This window comes from Gossypium hirsutum, chromosome A08, assembly GCF_007990345.1.
Source record: "Gossypium hirsutum isolate 1008001.06 chromosome A08, Gossypium_hirsutum_v2.1, whole genome shotgun sequence".
NCBI lineage: Eukaryota > Viridiplantae > Streptophyta > Magnoliopsida > Malvales > Malvaceae > Gossypium > Gossypium hirsutum.
In genome coordinates, this window is record NC_053431.1 from 26,285,368 (window position 1) to 26,303,379 (window position 18,012).

The 18,012-nt window shown below is 30.3% G+C and overlaps 2 protein-coding genes across 2 annotated transcripts; one reads left to right on the plus strand and one right to left on the minus strand.

Annotated features, from left to right (window-relative positions):
* Nucleotides 1-7,832: 7,832 nt before the first annotated feature.
* Nucleotides 7,833-8,266, plus strand: LOC107955895 (uncharacterized). The gene is made up of 2 exons (XM_016891704.1): nucleotides 7,833-8,097; nucleotides 8,187-8,266. Exons 1-2 carry the CDS (start codon nucleotides 7,833-7,835, stop codon nucleotides 8,264-8,266), a joined length of 345 nt encoding a protein of 114 aa, XP_016747193.1.
* A 1,633-nt stretch (nucleotides 8,267-9,899) lies between these two features.
* LOC107946582 (IRK-interacting protein) lies at nucleotides 9,900-17,037 on the minus strand. Its single transcript, XM_016880985.2, has 2 exons — nucleotides 16,517-17,037; nucleotides 9,900-11,532 (listed from the first exon to the last, which is right to left on the minus strand). Exons 1-2 carry the CDS (start codon nucleotides 16,757-16,759, stop codon nucleotides 10,054-10,056), a joined length of 1,722 nt encoding a protein of 573 aa, XP_016736474.2. The 5' UTR covers nucleotides 16,760-17,037; the 3' UTR covers nucleotides 9,900-10,053.
* Between the last annotated feature and the right edge of the window lie 975 nt (nucleotides 17,038-18,012).

Here is an 18,012-nt window from a genome sequence, read left to right on the forward strand (position 1 = left end):
ATCATCACTTGTACATATACTTACCTTTGTTCTCAAACAAAGTATACATTTCAAACGTACCTGAATCGGATACACATCTCACATATTGTAACACCCCTTACCCGTGTTTGACGCCGGAACAGGGTACGAGGCATTACCGGACTTAATCACTAATCATCGTATAAAAACCGACTCATAATTTCACTCTAATGTAAAAAAAATTTCAAACACATTCAAGTTGTCCCTTAAAAAGAGCTTACAAGGCCCATATCATGCTTTAATTCAACCACACACATAGGCAAGCATGCACATTCATAAATTGCATCATTTAATTAATAACATAATCAAGACTATCTACATTAAATGATTTTATACAATAGAGACCTTCAAATAACATAGGTCAGTATTTTAAGCCAATTCCTAGCAACTTAATAACAATTAAACGAGTCTCTATACATGCCAAAGACTTAAAATACTTTAAAACCTTTATATATCGATCACTAGTTTGATGTGTGATTTAACCTCCGACGACCTCCAACTCGAGCTAACATTTGCGACACTATAGGAAAAAGGAAAGGAAGGGAGTAAACATTATAGCTTAGTAAGTATGTAAATATTAATAAACAATATATTATCATACTTTAAACAAAGTCACAATATGTTCCCAGAATATTACCATCACAAACACACATACTTTCACTATTACAATCATAAATAGGTTCAAAATAAGCTGTCTAGCAGGGTACCAGCAACTAAATCATTTATTTATGGAGCTAAAGAAGTCCAAATTATAAACCGTTAATTTTTCTTGAAACTAGATTCATATATATTCTTACCATAAAATTTTTAGAATTTTTTGTCTAGCCAATTAGTACAGTTTATTCATTGAAGTTACCCCTGTTTCACTGCTCAACTGTTCTGACCACTCTTCACTACGAATCAATTTTCTCCTCGTAAAGAATTCAAAGGATTTTTCGTTTATTTAATTTGAAACTAGACTCATTAAGGATTTCAAACATATAAATTATATCCAATAATTATTTTTTTACAATTTTTAATGATTTTTCCAAGTCAGAACAGGGGATCACATAGTCATTCTGAACCAGTCTCTCAAAAACTTAAATATCTCATAATATAGAATTCCTTTGCTTGCTCTGTTTCTGTTATATGAAAATAGACTCATTAAGATATAATTTGATATCTCATTCAGTCTCTGATTCAATTTCTACTACTTTTGGTAAATTTTTAGATTCACGTCACTGCAACTATCCAGAACAGTTTTATTGTCAATTTTGATCTTTCACACTTCAATTGTATTCATCACTTTCCCATAACAATCTTTCCAATTTCCAATCACATATTGTGCATATTGCTCATAAGTTACACATGTATATACTTACACTTATCATCACAAAGTCATACACAATTTCATTTAATCAATTTCCCAGTTGAACACTTCGGGATAATAACAGATACGCGATGGTATCGCACACAACCCACCTTTAAAATCGAAGCTCTCTTGTACACATAGTAGCCTTCACTTAGCACCACTCATGTGACCTAGCTCGATTGTACACATAATTTTAGCTCTTTTGTACACATGGTGAACACTTAGTACCATCCATGTGACCTAGCCAGTTTATCTCGTAGCTCTCTTGTCTACATGGTGTCCTTCACCTGGAACCATGCATGTGACCTAGCTACATATATCTCGTAGCTCTCTTGTCTACATGATGTATACATAGTATCACCCATGCGACCTAGCTACATCATAATGTCTCGTAGCTCTCTTGTGCATATGATGTGCACTCAGCACCATACATGTGACCTAGCTACATACCATCTGTATCATCCAATCTTTCCGAAGGTTCAACCGGGATTTCTCTCTCTTTCTAATACTTGATTCCATACTTCCAATAGTCAATTATGATTCAAAAATCAGCTACAATACATAAAATATGCTGAAATACAAAAACATAATAAAGATAATGTATTATTTACATACAAACTTACATACTTTCTCATTTCCATGTCGAATTAATATTGAACATTTAAATCATCATAATTATACTTACTTTCAACACCTCGACAATCATAGTAAATATATCAATTTTACATTGAAACATGCATAAATTAATGCTTATTATACATATGAACTTACCTCGAAACTAAAACGGCTATTTTACCAACTTTATCGATTTTCGATTTTTCTCCCATTCTAGATTCAAATCTCATTTTCCGGGATCTAAAACATTATATTTTACTTATTTAATTAATTTACTGTTCAAAATAGTCCTTAACTCAAACTTTTGAAAAATTACAATTTTGCCCCTAAACTTTTGCATATTTACACTTTTACCCCTAGGCTCGGGAATTAAACTTCATCCCTTGTTCTTATGTTTTATGACATGCTGATCATTTTTCCCTTCTATGGCAACATCATATTCTCACTCTAACACATAGTTAGGAACAATAACAACTTTTACCAATTAAGCCGTTTTACTCATTTTTGCTTAAAACCGCTTAGCAAAAGTTGTTTAACATAATTTCAGCCTTCATATTCTACCATAAAACATCAAAATAAATACATTTCACCTATGGGTATTTTTCCAAATATGAACCCTAGCTTAAATTATTGCTAGAATAAGCTTAATCAAGTTACCGGGATTCCAAAATCGTAAAGAACTTGAAAAACGGGGCTAGAACGGACTTACTATTGAGCTTAGAAAGCTTTAAAACCCTAGCCATGGCTTCCCCCATGCTAATTTCGGCCTCCATGAAAAAGATGAGTCAATTTTGGCTTTATTTTCCCTTTTTATTTCTTTTAATTACCAAATGACTAAAATGCCCTTAAGGCCTTTCTTTAAAATTTTGTCCTATTCATGCCCATTTTTGTCCAAACGAAATATAATGGTCTAATTGAAATTTAAGGACCTCCTCTTTAAACCCCCATTTCAATCAAGTAATTATGAATTAGAACACATATTTTGCAACTTTTGAAATTTAGTCCTAAAAGTCCAATTAAGCACTTTATCAGTAAAATTACTTACCAATATTTTTACACAATATTTTAATCAATAAATAAACCTTAAAACTTAATCAGAATAAATTTTTGACTTTGAATTCGTGGTTCTAAAACCATTGTTCTGTTTAGGCCCTAAATCGGGCTGTTACAGTAACTTCTGCAAATAAGCCCTAATAGGCAAATTAAACATGCAATCTATAAGATTTCTTATCAATACTCAAACACATGCATCTAATTACTCAGTAAATCATAAAAATTAATCGAAATAAACTTTTCTATCTGAGATTTGTGGTTTCGCAACCACTATTCCATTTAGGCCCTATTTCGAGATGTTACACATATACTCATTTATTTCTCAGAATTCCTGTTGAACCATTCGGAATCATAAGGATACGCGGATAGCTTAGAAATCTCATACAATGCCAACGTCCCAGACGTGGTCTTACATGTAATCAAATATCGATGCCACTGTCCCAGACAGGGTCTTACACGAAATCAAACACGATGACAACGTCCCATACGTGGTCTTACATGTAAATCATAAGTAAATGCCAACGTCCCAGATGTGGTCTTACACAATAATGCATATCAGATCCTATGTCATGACATATGTAGCCTAACTATTCCTAAGGTTCGTACGGGCTTTTCAGATGTCGGAACTTTGTCGATACTTTCTCGGATATCTCATTCTCAACACATATATTCATTCAACATTGTTCAAAATCATATAACCAATAATAATTCAATTCAAAATAAATTTATTTGTATATCGACTTACCTCGTACGGATTCGAATAAACAGAATCGGCTACTCAACGACTTTTGACTTCCCCCAATCTAATATCATTTTCTTTGGTTCTTAAACTATATAAATTCAAATTTAACTCTTTTATTCACCAAATCATTCAAATCAATCCAAAAACACATATTTAGACCGTTTTACAAATTAGCCTTCACATTTTCACATTTTAACACTTTAGTCCCTATTTCACAAAATCAAAAAATACACAAAATTTACATATACCCATGCTTAGCCAAATATTAATAGCACTTATACAAGTCCACATATTTCATTTATTTCACATTTTAGTCTCTCAATTTACAAATTTCACAATTTAACCCAAATTACTTAAATTCATCAAAAATTCAAAGACAAAACATGTTAACCCAAAACATTTCTTCCATTTAATAGCATCAAACTTCATAAAGCTCATATTATCAACAATGGCATAACTCAAAATCATCAACAATTTCATAAATTCAAACATGGGCTTGATAGAACTCTAAGCAACGATCACAAAAACGTAGAAATTATCGAAAATGGATTAAAACACATACCTCAATCAAACAAAACAATGGTCGAGCCTTAAAACTCTTTTTTTCCTTTTCTTTTTCTTGTATTTTTGGCAATGGATGAAAGAATTAAGCTAAAATTTAGCTTTATTTTTAATTAATATAACATTAATATGCATTTTACCAATTTAACCTTGCATTATAAACATTTAAAACATTAATATCAAGGCCATTAATGTCCACTCATATGTTCAATGGTCTAATTGCATCATAGAACCTCTCTTTTAATAAGACAAATCAATTAAGTACTTTAACAACAGCAGGTAACTTTTACATTTTACATAATTAGGTCCTTTTATCAAATTGAGCATACAAACGATCAAATTTTTATACGAAACTTTCACACATATCAATTCACATATTATAAGGAATGAAAATATATTTAAAATATATTTTTGACTCAGATTTGTGGTCTCAAAACCACTATTCCGACTAGGGTCTAAACCGGACTGTTACAGGTTAGAAGCAAGTTGGAGCATTCATACTATCTGTTCTTCAACTAGGTAGAAGTTTAATAATTTTGACGTCGGGTTACAAATGGCATTCACTAGGAGCTCTTAAGTTTTTTTGTTACGATAATGTTGTTTAAACTTTGGTTTAAGTATACTTGTAGTTGTGTATACATATTTTGTTTTGGCTTGTATATGTCCATATAGGTGCCTTTGGTTATTTGGTTCATGCTTCATGGAAATGCTTGAGATAAGGCAAAATTTATGTGAATAGAATGAATGAATTGGTATGTTTGGCAAGTGTATAAGGTAAGAGCTTGTGATCTTTCAATGTAAATTTAGTTTAGTGTATGAAATGTGGTGCCATTGAAGACATATTGGTTAGGCACTTAGTTTTGATGTTTTGGTATGTTTTAATCATGTTTGAATGTGTTTAGAATGAGTGAAAATAGTTGAAATTAGTTTGGATTTGTACCTAAGAAATGAGTGATGATTTACCTTGTTTTAGAAGTCATTTTAAGTGCACACAGGTTGTCATACGGCCGTGTGCCACACACGGTCACTCCACACGGCATGTGGCCTATTTAATTTTGGTACAGGTTTTTCCCACACGGTCACAAGTTGTTACATAGTCATGTGACCCTATTTTCAAATTGCACACAATTTGGCCAGATAGCCATGTCCCTGAGCCACATGGCTTGGGCTTTGTCAAATGGCCGTGTGACCCATATTTTCAGATTTTTTTCTATTTTTCCTTTTTTTCATTTCAAATTAGTCACTAATTGTCTCCAAATTTATTTTTAGGTTTCATATACTCGAATTAAAGCTATTTTTTTATGAATGCCATGAATGATGATTGGTTATGAATATTACTATTTAAATTAATATTTGATTGATTTTATGATGTATTAAGATTTGTTATTTATCATAATGCTCTATAACCCTAATCTGGCAAGGGAGATAGGCTAGGGGAGGTACAAAAACATAACAGAAGAGTACTCAAATAATTACAACAATTCAGTCACAAAATAAATTACAAGTAATTTAAAAATAAATTACAAGTAATTTGACTATGTTAGAAGTTTTAACAAATTACGGGGTTAGTGGAATTACAATTAAAAAAATGTAACAAATTAGAAACATAAGTAATTTTATCGTGATGGACATCATGATAAAATGTAACCTTGATCCAAACTAATGAAAATCACAAAGCTCTTGGATTAATTTAAGCACTCGTGTTGATAATGTATAATAATAATAATAATAATAAGGGAAAAATATAATATTAGTACTTGAACTTGTCAACTTCTCCCAAATTGATACCAATGGTTTTATTTATCATAGATTGGCACCTGAGTTTTTTTTTTCCACTGGTTTGGTACCTGAGCCTATTTAAATTTTGCTGATGTAGCAGCATTAGCCAATCACGCACCGCCATGTGTCACAATTTGGGAACCCCATTTAACCCCTTTTTTTATCTGCTGACCCGACCATTTTGAAAAAAAATAAAGACAATATTAATTAAAATTTGAAAAAAAAAGAAAGAATTAAAAGTTTAGCATCAGGCTTTGAATCGTTTGGGGAAAAATCTGTCGATTCTTCTTCATCTAAAAGAAACTATTAGTTTTTTTTTTGAAGATCAAAAGCCAAATAATAGTTATTAACAATCCCATATTTAACATTTATTCTTCATCTAAGAAATCATTTCAATTTAATTTGTTTGAAAGAAAACCTTCAATTTGTTTAAAACCCTCCACAATCTTAAATACCCTTTTGATTACCCACCCATCTAACTGGAAAAAAACCCTTGTTCCATCATCGGCTAATCATCCCTTTCGATTACCCAGCTATTTGTTGTAGTATTCGAATCAAGATTTCCATATTTCGACCATCGATTACAGGTATTTCACTCTATTTTTGTGGATTATTTTTCATTATAGAATTAAGATTGTCATATTTTTAGCATACAAAGCTTCTTTTATCTTCGATGGGGTTTTGTTTTTATGTTTTTTAAAAAATTAAACCCTTTTGTTTAGACTCATTCTCACAAACTAATTGTTTTTGTGCGTATTATATCTGACTTTTAGTTTTTGTTTTTGTTGGCATTCGTGAGTGACGAGGATTTTCTTCGAGCGTTTAAGAGATTGAGGGTGAAAGGTATGTCTGTTATTTATGTTTCTTTACTGTTTATGTATGTATGTTATGTTTTTAAACTGTTATGTATATTATGTATGTTATGTATTGTTATGTATGTATGTTATGTTTACTATTATGTTATGTATGTTATGTACTGTTATGCATGTATGTTATGTTTAATGTTATGTTTGTATATTTGTATGTATGTTATGTTATGTACTGTTATGTATGTATGTTATGTTTACTTTTATGTTTGTATATTTGTATGTATGTTATGTTATGTTTTGTTATATATGTATGTTATGTTTACTGTTATGTTTGTATATTTGTATGTATGTTATGTTATGTTATATAATGTTATGTATATTATGTATGTATATTTGTATGTTTGTTATGTGTTATTTACTGTTATGTTTGTATACTATGTATGGCATGTTTAATGTATGTATATTATGTTGTATATTACTATTATGTGTATGACTGTTTATTAATGTTTATGTATGTATATTATGTGGTATATCACTGTTTATTAATGTTTATGTATGTTATGTATGTATGTTATGTTTAGCACTATTAAAAATTTGTGTGTATATCATGTATGTATATTATAGTTTATATTATACATGTGCAGTTTGCTATAATGTCTTAGGATAAATGTGTAGTGCATATGCACTTGGGACCAATTGACCCTTCCATTCCAAGGAAAATGCCCAAGAGACAAAAAAAAAAAAACCAAAGTCAAAGAAGAGAGAGAGATAAGTGGGAGTAAACTATCTAGAAGAGAAGGAAGATAAAATGCCACAAATGTTTCATGGTTGGACCCAACTCCAGAATTTGTCAAAATTCAACTACTGTAAGTGTTATTAACTTATAATAATTTTAATGCAAAACATGTTTAATTTGCAAAGTACACCTCCACCAGCTGGAGTACCTCCAGTAGCTCCTACTCCACCAGCCGCAGTAGTTTCTGCTCCACCAGCTCTTTCCCAAATTGTTGCATTCGAAGCATATGCATCATCACCACCAGCTCCTTCAACACAACCAACTCCTCCCATCATGCCAACATCTTCAACACATGAAATACTTACAAGACTTCTTAATAGGGGAAACAAGCTGTGCAAGGGATTAGGTTATACACCGATGAGAGGACAAGGATGTAAATTTTTTAAATGTAAGTAGCCCACCTTTAAACTGTTTATTGTATTTTGATGACATTTTTTTAATTATGTATTTTATGCATTGTAGCCTGGTATGAGAGGGGAAACCATAGTGATTGCCCCAACCAAGTGCACCAAGAAAAGGAAGGACAAGGAAACTGCTGGTGAGACATAGGAAAGTAGGAACACGAAAAATGCTAAGTCCAAAGACCCACCCAAGCCATGGAGATAATTGATGCTAATCCATGTTTAATTTGATGGTCCTATTTTGTTAACATATGATGGATGGTTTTATTTTGTTGGATGTATTTCAATGATGGACGGTTTAATTGATAGTTGTATTTTGATGGACACTTTATTTATGTTTGTATTTTGATGGATGATTCAATTTTGTTTGTAATGGATGGTTCAATTTATGGATGTCAATTTATGGACAACAAAAAAAAATATTTTTCTTTCCATTCAATTCATTCATTCTTAACAACTAATGGAAATACATTAACAACATTTCACTATCCAAAAGCAAGATAACCAAAAAAAACATCATCCACGATACAATTAACAACAACTCATAAGCAATTGATAAATTGTTGTCCCTGGATATTTTATCCTTGTACAATTTTATCTTCTCTTCTAAACGAGTTACCCTTGATCGCATTCTTCGCATATCATCAATATTGAGCTCATCATTCTCAAGTCTTAATCTCATGTTCTTTGTTAATAACATCTTATTTTCTGGCATTATTTCAACGATTGTGCATCCTTCTTCTTTTACAGTTGAGTCCGTCCCCTCACTGTCACCTTCAACCCACTGAAAATAATCACATCCCTCGGTCTTCATTTTACATATACAACAAAAAACAAACAGAATATTAAAAATGGAAATACACAATAATTCTCTGTAAATTGCAATGGAAGATCAAAACCCTAAAGCCTAGTTTACATCTTTGAACTTCGAACACCCAAAAAATTTTCTCCTTTTGTTCTTTGGAGTATTCATGTTGCAAACGGGTGCACTTAAACCGCAACGGTAGTACACAACACTTCTCTGCATACTTGATTTTCTATTCGTAGAAGAAGACATGGTAGAGACGTGAAAGAGATGGAAAATGAAGAAGAGGAAAGAAAAAAAAAAGAAAGAAGGGAAAATTTTAGAGAAAACCAAAGTTGGAAAAAAGAGAGAGATGCAAGATGTTGAAAAACAAAAGAAAAGAAAATGGCAGAGCAGACGATGTAGAGAGAAAATGAAAGAAAAATAAATGTTGAAGAAGATGGTTAAAAATGATGAAAAATTAATGAAATATAACTTTAAAGGAAAAAAATAAAATAAAATAAAAAAACCAAAGGGGTCAAATTAGTAGATAAAAAAAAGGGGCCCAAATGGGGTTCCCAGATTGCGACACATAGAGGCACGCGATTGGCCAGTGCTACGATGTCAGAAAAATTTAAACGGCGTTAGGCTCATGTAATAAACCAGTGGACGAAAAAAATAATTCGGGTACCAATCTGGGAGAAGTTGACAAGTTCAGACACTAATATTATAAAACAATAATAACAACAACAACAATAACAATAATAATAATAATGCAAAGAACACAAGAATAATAGATGTGTATAAGGGAGATTTCTATTGCATTTCTCTTACTCTCTCTCTCTCTCTTTCTCTCTCTCTATATATATATAGGGATATTAGACTCTTTATTTTCTAATATATAAATAGGAAAGATGTTACCATGAGATGAAATGTGAAGAGTTAAGGAAAATGAGAGGTAAAAGGTTGAACAGCCACTTAATAGCATTCTTAACATGAAACTAATAATATTGATAAAGGTTATTATTAAAAAAAACAAAAGCCTATTAGCACCCTTATTTATTAAGACGTGTTTGGTAGTTACAAACTTTTGATACACGAAGCCCTTGAAAAAGAAGCAATTGAGAACAGAAGCAAAAGTTGCTTAAGCTACAATTTTATATCTGCATATCACCTTACACCTTAAAACCCTTCCTTGAACATAGAATCCTGGCATTACCATTATCTTAACCCGACTCCCTCCATGTGACTTTTGCCTTTCCATCAACATATCTTCCATGTACTGTGGATCAAAGGTTGTATTTTCTTCAACCCTTAAAATCCCTAATGGTGGACTGAATGAGAAAGCTAGTAAATGAAGCAACCATATGCATTTAGCTGCAACGAAGAAAGCTTGAAGCAGCTGTTCAGGCCAAGGTCTGGTCCAATTCAACGTTGAAATGATTAAACTCATCTTCTGATCACAAAACTTACTGAATTCTTCACTGTAATATTTAGTCCCTTTCCTCACCACTTCATTCCAGCTGAGGTTTCTAAGTGCAACATAGGAGGAAAACTGGGCTTGGCGATCTTGTTGAGGGTCCAACAGCTTTGGGGACCCGTTTTTCTGGAACACACAATTCTCAAAATCTTGGAACAATGATTGGTTTATAATTGCTTCCAAATGGTATAATACCGTCTTTGAGTACTTGGAATTCAATGAAAGTTTATATGGTTGGAACACCAAATTCAAGTTGTCCATTAAAGTAGTGTCACTCTCTTCCATTTGTGCAACAAGTGCCTTGCACAACTGTTTCACTGACAATCTTGCTTCGGATACTATCTGCAAGAAACCCTCTACCATTACCTCTTCATCCACCGGCATCGAGTTGACGGATTTCCCTTTCCCGAGCTTTTCATTGATTTGAGAATCCTTTGTTTGTGTTGCTTGCCCCAAGGCTTTCTTCAGCTCTTCACAATAGGTTTCTAGATACTCCAACTTCTGGTTGAGCTGTCCTAATGAAGATCTCATCTCAGCAACTTCCATCAATGCAGCATCCCTATTCTCATGTGCTTCCATCAGCTCTCTCTTCAGTTTTTCAATCGACAACATGCCCAAGTCCTTGAATATTTGCGAAACTTCCTCGGATTCTGTTGGAGCTGGCGAACTCTCGTTCTTGTGTTTCTTCTTCAACTTAGGGAATAACCATGAAATCACCCCTCGGTTCTTGGGCTGCGGTTGGGCAGAGGAGTGGGAGTCGGTGAGCGGCACCACCGTATTGGAATTCTTGATGTTCCTAACCAGGGTATCGGAGTCGGTGGTTATAACAGCGGGCTTGCATCTATTGCAAGTTGAGAGAGACTTGAAATCCCCCAAACTGTTTCGCCTGCTCCTACTGGACTTGTAAAATGTAGATCCGGGCGATGTTCGAAGGAGAGTGACGTGGTTTGCACAAGAATCGGGAATCGATTTATGATCATCAGCGGGACATACATGAGATTCAAAGGCAGGCAAAGCCGGAGAAAATACTTTCCTTGAACCCCAAATCTCCTCCTTGTAATCTGATAAAACAGTTTCGGTGCCACTTTCAGATAATACTTGGTTATTTGTATGGTAGCCAGTTAGTGCTTCATCTTCATAACTCTGTCAAAATGTTCACATAAACTCACTTTTCACACTGAACTTCAACACTAACAAAATCAGCTTCAAGAATTTGTTTTAATTAACAAGGAGTTTCATAGGAGATGAAATTTTAATTTTTTATAGTTTATATTTTATAATTTGCAAAGGATTGAATCGAATTTTTATAATTTTAGAGAGATCAAAGTGTAATTTTACCTTTATCAATTTATAATTTTAAAAACTTAAATAGTAATTTTATATTTTAGAGGGAGTCGGAGCCCATGCTAGTCCCCTTAGCTTCGCCCCTGGTCAAGACAAGCAACTAAGGAGGAAGAAAACAATGCTAACAGGTCAAGACAAGCAACTAAGGGGGAAGAAAACAATGCTAACAGAGGTTATCAACTTATAAATCGTTCATCGCAATAGACTTCTTTTTCACTTGGAAAGTAGAATTTAACAAACAAGATGGCAACCGAAAAAAGAAACCTCAAAAACACATGCATATGAATCAACTCATTTAAACTTAAAGAGTAAATCTAAGTTTTAGCATGTTAATTTTTTTTGTTAATTTAATCACTCCTGTTAAATTAATTTTACATTTTAATCCTTCTACTATTAAAATCCCTTTAGTCACCAAATAAAATTCTGATGTGACTTAGTATAATGATAAATTTAACCCTTAATGTTTACTCATTTTGTTAATTTAGTTCTAGTTTTAAAAAGTTCAGTAAATTTAACCCTTAATATTTATATATTTTATCAATTTGGTATTAAGTCTAAAATAATTTTTTTCAAAAATATATAAAATATTATAAAATTATAAAATCTATTAATTTTCTAATTAATTATTTAAAAAATGATTGAGCTAAAATGAAAAGGACTTGTTAACTTTTTAAGTACACTTTTCTATCAAATTAAAAAATAACCTAATCTAGCTCACTTCTCTTTTATTAATTAGAAAATTGTTAAAATTCTCACTAAAAATTAATTAGGGGCAAATGTTCGATCGAATCGAGTATAAAAATTTCGAGTTAATCAAGTTGACGAGTCATATCTTATCATCCTAATTCAATTTGAAATTTTTCGAATTGAATCTAATGAAATTGTTCAAGTTAAATTAAAAATTAAACATTTCAAATTAAAATATTGTTATAGTAAAACTAATTTCATGTTAGAACACAAAAATTTGAAACTATATATATTTGAAAATTTTTTCAAAACAAAATTAAAAAAAGAGATACTTTAGTATCATAAACTTGAATTATTAATTAACTTATTTAGGTCCTAATTTTTTTTTCTAAATTTTAAATTTCTTTATGTATTTTTAGAATTTTAGAACTTTTTTAAAAATATATAAATTTTATTAAGAGAAACCAATTTGTTTATTTTCAAAATTAGCAAGAAGCAAAAGAGGATTCACATAAATCTGTCATTCGAATTGTAAAATTTAATTTAACTCAAACTCGAAACTCGAATTACTTATTCAAGTTGGTTTGAATAACTCAATTTGATTAACTCGAAATTTATTTTTTTTGATTTTCTCGAATCGAAACGAGTTTTGCTCGGCCATAACACTAACAACATCTCACGTTGCAATTCCACTGGCTTTCACCTCACAAATGGAGGTTCAGATTCGATCCTCAAAATCCCGGTGACGACGAAGATGAGTTCGAGATCAATAGTGCCGCGATGCAGAGGAAGCGGTTGTCTGATTTCGATGAGGATGATGAATTGTGGGTTTTTAAGGTAAGAAAAAAAGGTATTTATTTTTATTTTATGTAAATGAGCTTTTCTGGGTTGCTTATAAAATTTTTTGAATCTTAGTTGAAGATAAGCAGTAGTAGTAAAATTATATTAATGGCGTGCATTTGATTGAGAGAGAAACCAGGGTTTAGCATGATACTTCGTTAGAAGATGGTGGAGCTGCTTTACCATACCTTGAAAAAATAATTAATGTTCTAATTTTTTATTTATAAAATGAATGAGATAACATTTATTAAATTTTAAGAATTTTGAAATATACCTTTTATAAAAAATTTGAATATTTTATACAATTTAATATTTTTAAATTTATATTATAAATTAAATTGTTGAATTTTTTTAAAATTTAAGATAAATTGACAAAATGAATCAACATTAAAAACTAAATTTATTATTATATTAGATGATATTAATAGAGTGAGTAAAATATAAAATTAATTTAATCGAATGATTAAATAAAAAATACAATAATTAAGAGAAAAAGGCTCTAAAACTTGAAAATATATTTGATATATGAGATATCATTTGGCATTTAAAATCGTTTTTCCCCCTTAAAAATAATAGAAAATATATATAGTAGTATATACATTATTTATAGAAAGTAAAAAAGTGGGTCTTTACCTAGCTGTTCCAATGCAAAATTTAGCCAATAGGTTTAGGTTTTGTTTGGGGGGGGGGGACACACCAATTCCTTAAAATCACTCTATGGTCTTTTTCATTTTTCCTTTTTACCTTTTAGTTTTACTTTAAAATAGAGAAATTGTGTGAGGACATAATGTCATAGTGGGACCAAACATGCCACTTTCTTTTATTATAGACTTATTAAAAAAAATGTTTGTCTTATTATTCAAAAACAATTATATATATTATTTTCATTCAAACATAAAAGAAATTCACCTATTTATTACAATATAATCATTAATAAATTGTTGAAATAAAATTATCATATTAGTATTATATATCTATATCTATACTATTAATAAAATTTCTGATTAAGTTAATATCAACAATTAACCAGGTACTAATTTAATTAGAAAATTACTAATATATATTTTTTATTAAATGACTACTATTATTATTTTGATGGCATTTTTTATATTTTTATATAGTTTTAAAATAAAAGAATTAAAATTAACATGTTTAGGTATTAAACCCATCTTTAATAGATTTATAAATAAATTCTTTATCACTATACAAATAATAATTTTCGAGTAAAATTTTTAAAAAATAACTTTTAACATAAAATATTTTCTCTCACCAAATTTTTTAGTCTTTGTGTTGATGTTATAAATCAACTTAATATTTAATTTAAAAAATAGATTTTTAATATTGAATTTTTTTCACTAACTTGATAATTTTTTAGGTGCTAAATAATTGGAATGTGTGCATTTACCTATTTCAATTTTTTTTACTCACAAGTTAAATTATTTTTTATTTTAATTTTGTACATATTTCATATGTGTTGTTATTTATTTATGCATTTTTATAACTATTATATGATATTTTTAAACATGTACATATGTTCTAAATATATGATTTTCATACGGGTGTAATTTAATTTTTAGTGATACATAAAATATTTTTATTTTTTTCTCTATGGAATTCCATGTAAGATTAAGGGAAATAATTTATATATGAGTTGTTGCTTTTCATAACCACTTTTGTTGGGAAAAATATTAGTTAAAGGAAATAACAGGTTTAAAACCAACAACCCCTACCTTAAAGTAAGCCTGGCCACATGCAAAAAGAGCATTCTACACCATTGCTACTAATCATGCCTCAATTAAACCTTAAAGATCCAAACTTTTCTTCCTAAAAAAAAACACCCCTTAAATACAATAATTTTGACTACGATAAGAAAATATAATATTATTATAATATATAAATACTAAAATTCGACTTTCAAACCTGATGGATGACATTATCTGTTAAATATAATTATTTATAAACGAATTACATTAAAGTTTAAATCATACTCCAAATCCCTATAAATTTTTAATTTTTTATTTTACTTTCAAAATTTTAAATTTTCAACTTTTTATTTCAAAAAATAAAAAAATAAAATCGTTAAATTGTTTTTCTTTATAAAATTTGTTGTAGGATATTTTAAAATAAAAAAATTATTTACTTAATAATCATGTAATAAAAAGATATTGAGCAAAAAAATTACATTTTAATGAATTTGTATTTAAAAAATTTAATAGCCTTAGAAGAATTGCATTTTTAAATTTAAAAAATAAAAAAACTATTTTTTAAAAATAAAAGAAAAATAAATTTTTACTCGTAATAAAAGAATTTGGAAAATATTTTAAGCTATATAAAACAAGATGATTGAACCCTCTCCTTTTCATTTCCAGCCTTTTGGCTCAAATGAAATATACTACACTTACTCCTCAGTCCCACCACCGTTCCACAATGTTTGCTTCTCCTTTTTTCCTCACCTTCCTCCCATCTACACCCCATATTTCATATATTTTCTTTTTCATCTCGAAATATATTTATTTATAATATTTTTCATATTATATTATATTTCAATTTTTTTGTATTACTTGTCATATCTAATATTACAATGAATTGAAATCTATCATTCTTTACAAATAAGTATTAGGTGTATTAATAAAACACTTGTACTCTTAAAAAAAATACAAATTTAAAGCATTAAATTAAATTACAATCATAAATTTCAAATATACCAAAAATCTACTTCTCCTTTCAATTTGATTTACATGCCAACACGTCATGTTAAATATTGTTACAAAAGTTAAAGGTAAAACAAAGTAAAAATAATAATAATGAAATAAGATTGCAGGATTCAGGGTGGAATAAGATGGACATTTGTCCTGTTTTGTTTGTTAGATGTTGGTAAAAGTGGATTCCCCATTGTTTTAACGACCAATTACTTAAGAAAAATAATAATAATAAAAAGAGTAGGAATTATATTTTATTATAGTATAGTATTAGGTTGGCTGGACCTCTATTACAAAGTATTACAGGATTATTGGTTAATACATTCCATCATCCTATTCCTATCTTCTTTTCTAACTTCAGATTCTTGGCTATGGTGTAAATTTCCATGTAATAGTGAAAACGTTAAGTTCTTTTTAAAAAATATCATTATATTTATTAAAAATTCTCTATAATCATGTAGGACAGAAATAACTAATAAATGACTAACATATAGAAGATGACATCAAATATAATGGTAAGAAGGATTAATGGAAAGAGAAGAGAAACATCAACTCACAGGAGTGAAAACAGGGTAGTCCTGAGCTGAGAAGTGAGAAGCAGGGCGTGAAACAGGGGATGAAAAAGATGGGTACTTGAGATTTGCAGGGCTGTTCCCTAGCATCAAAGCTGCATGTAAAGCTCTAAGCTCCACGGCCTTGGCAATGGCGGCCTCTATCTCTTTCCTGCTAACTTCGTTGTTACTGTTATTATCAGTCTCTTTGCTTTTAAAGATTTCGGAAGCAGTAGCTGCAGCAGCCATGAACAGGGGATGAAACAGAGCTCTACATATACACCCAAAGCACTCAACAATGATGAATTCTTTTTGCCTTTTCCACCCCCCTTTCAATGAAACAAAGAGGATTGGAAAGTGGGTATTTAACAATTGGATTAGATTTGCAGAGATGAAGATGATATCCTGCTTAGAATGTTGGAGAACCCTAAACTTGAAAGAAAGAGAGAGTGTGAGAGAGAAAGATGAATGTAGCGTATGTATCTCAAGTCCAATGTGTGTTTTGTCTTTGTTCTCAATGAATAAATAGAATGACGGCATGTGAAGCAAGCAATAGTTTTTACTCAATGAACCAACAATGGATAACATTTTCAGTTTACAAAAATACCCATAATTCTATCAAAATAACCATTATGACAAATAGAAAATGGTGGTACCACTCCTTCAACATAATCACTAAAGACTATACCACTACTTAACCAAATAGTTTCAGTTTCATGTGGTAGCTTTGTAATAATGTTTCAAAGAAAATATTGGTTTATTCAAAATTCTGGCCTTGGGTAATCATAAACATTGAATTAATCATTTGGGTTGGATGCCTGGTAGGATGTAATTAGACCCACTATTTTTTTTGATTAGACATTTGTTATCTAAAAGACTTATAGTTGAAGCATGTTGATATTAAATTATGTATTTATTCTTTTTATAATATTAATAATATTATTAGTTTGTTTTTGGTTAGAATCCATGCTAATAACATTTTGGAGTCAATAAAACAAGCTAAAAAACCTTAATTTGATTGTTGGAAAAAGGTTATTTTGATGAGTGCTTTGGGGGCTGAAAAAAGGGAAGAAAAGAAGAAAGTGGAAAGTAATATAATTAGCACCATTGACCCATCATTGTGGAACCGGCAATCAAACCTTCAAAATCATGTATATATTTGACATATGTAAACCCTCTCATTCATTGCTAAGATTAGTTGTTGCAGTGGAGATATCATTTGCCATTTGAAATCTTCTTTTTTTCCCTTTAAAACTAATATATATTATAATATATTTTAGTGTAATTTTTGTTGTATATAATACATTATTTATAGAAAGTAAGGGAGAGGGCAAATAGGTCTTACATAGCTGTTCCAATGCAAAATTTGTCCAATAGGTTTAGGTGGGGGACACACATATCCAAGCAACATGCACTCTAATTTTATAGATAAATAAAAATCACTTTTAACTCTTTATTTAATTTTTAATTTTTTTTAACTTTTAAACTTGTATTATTTATTA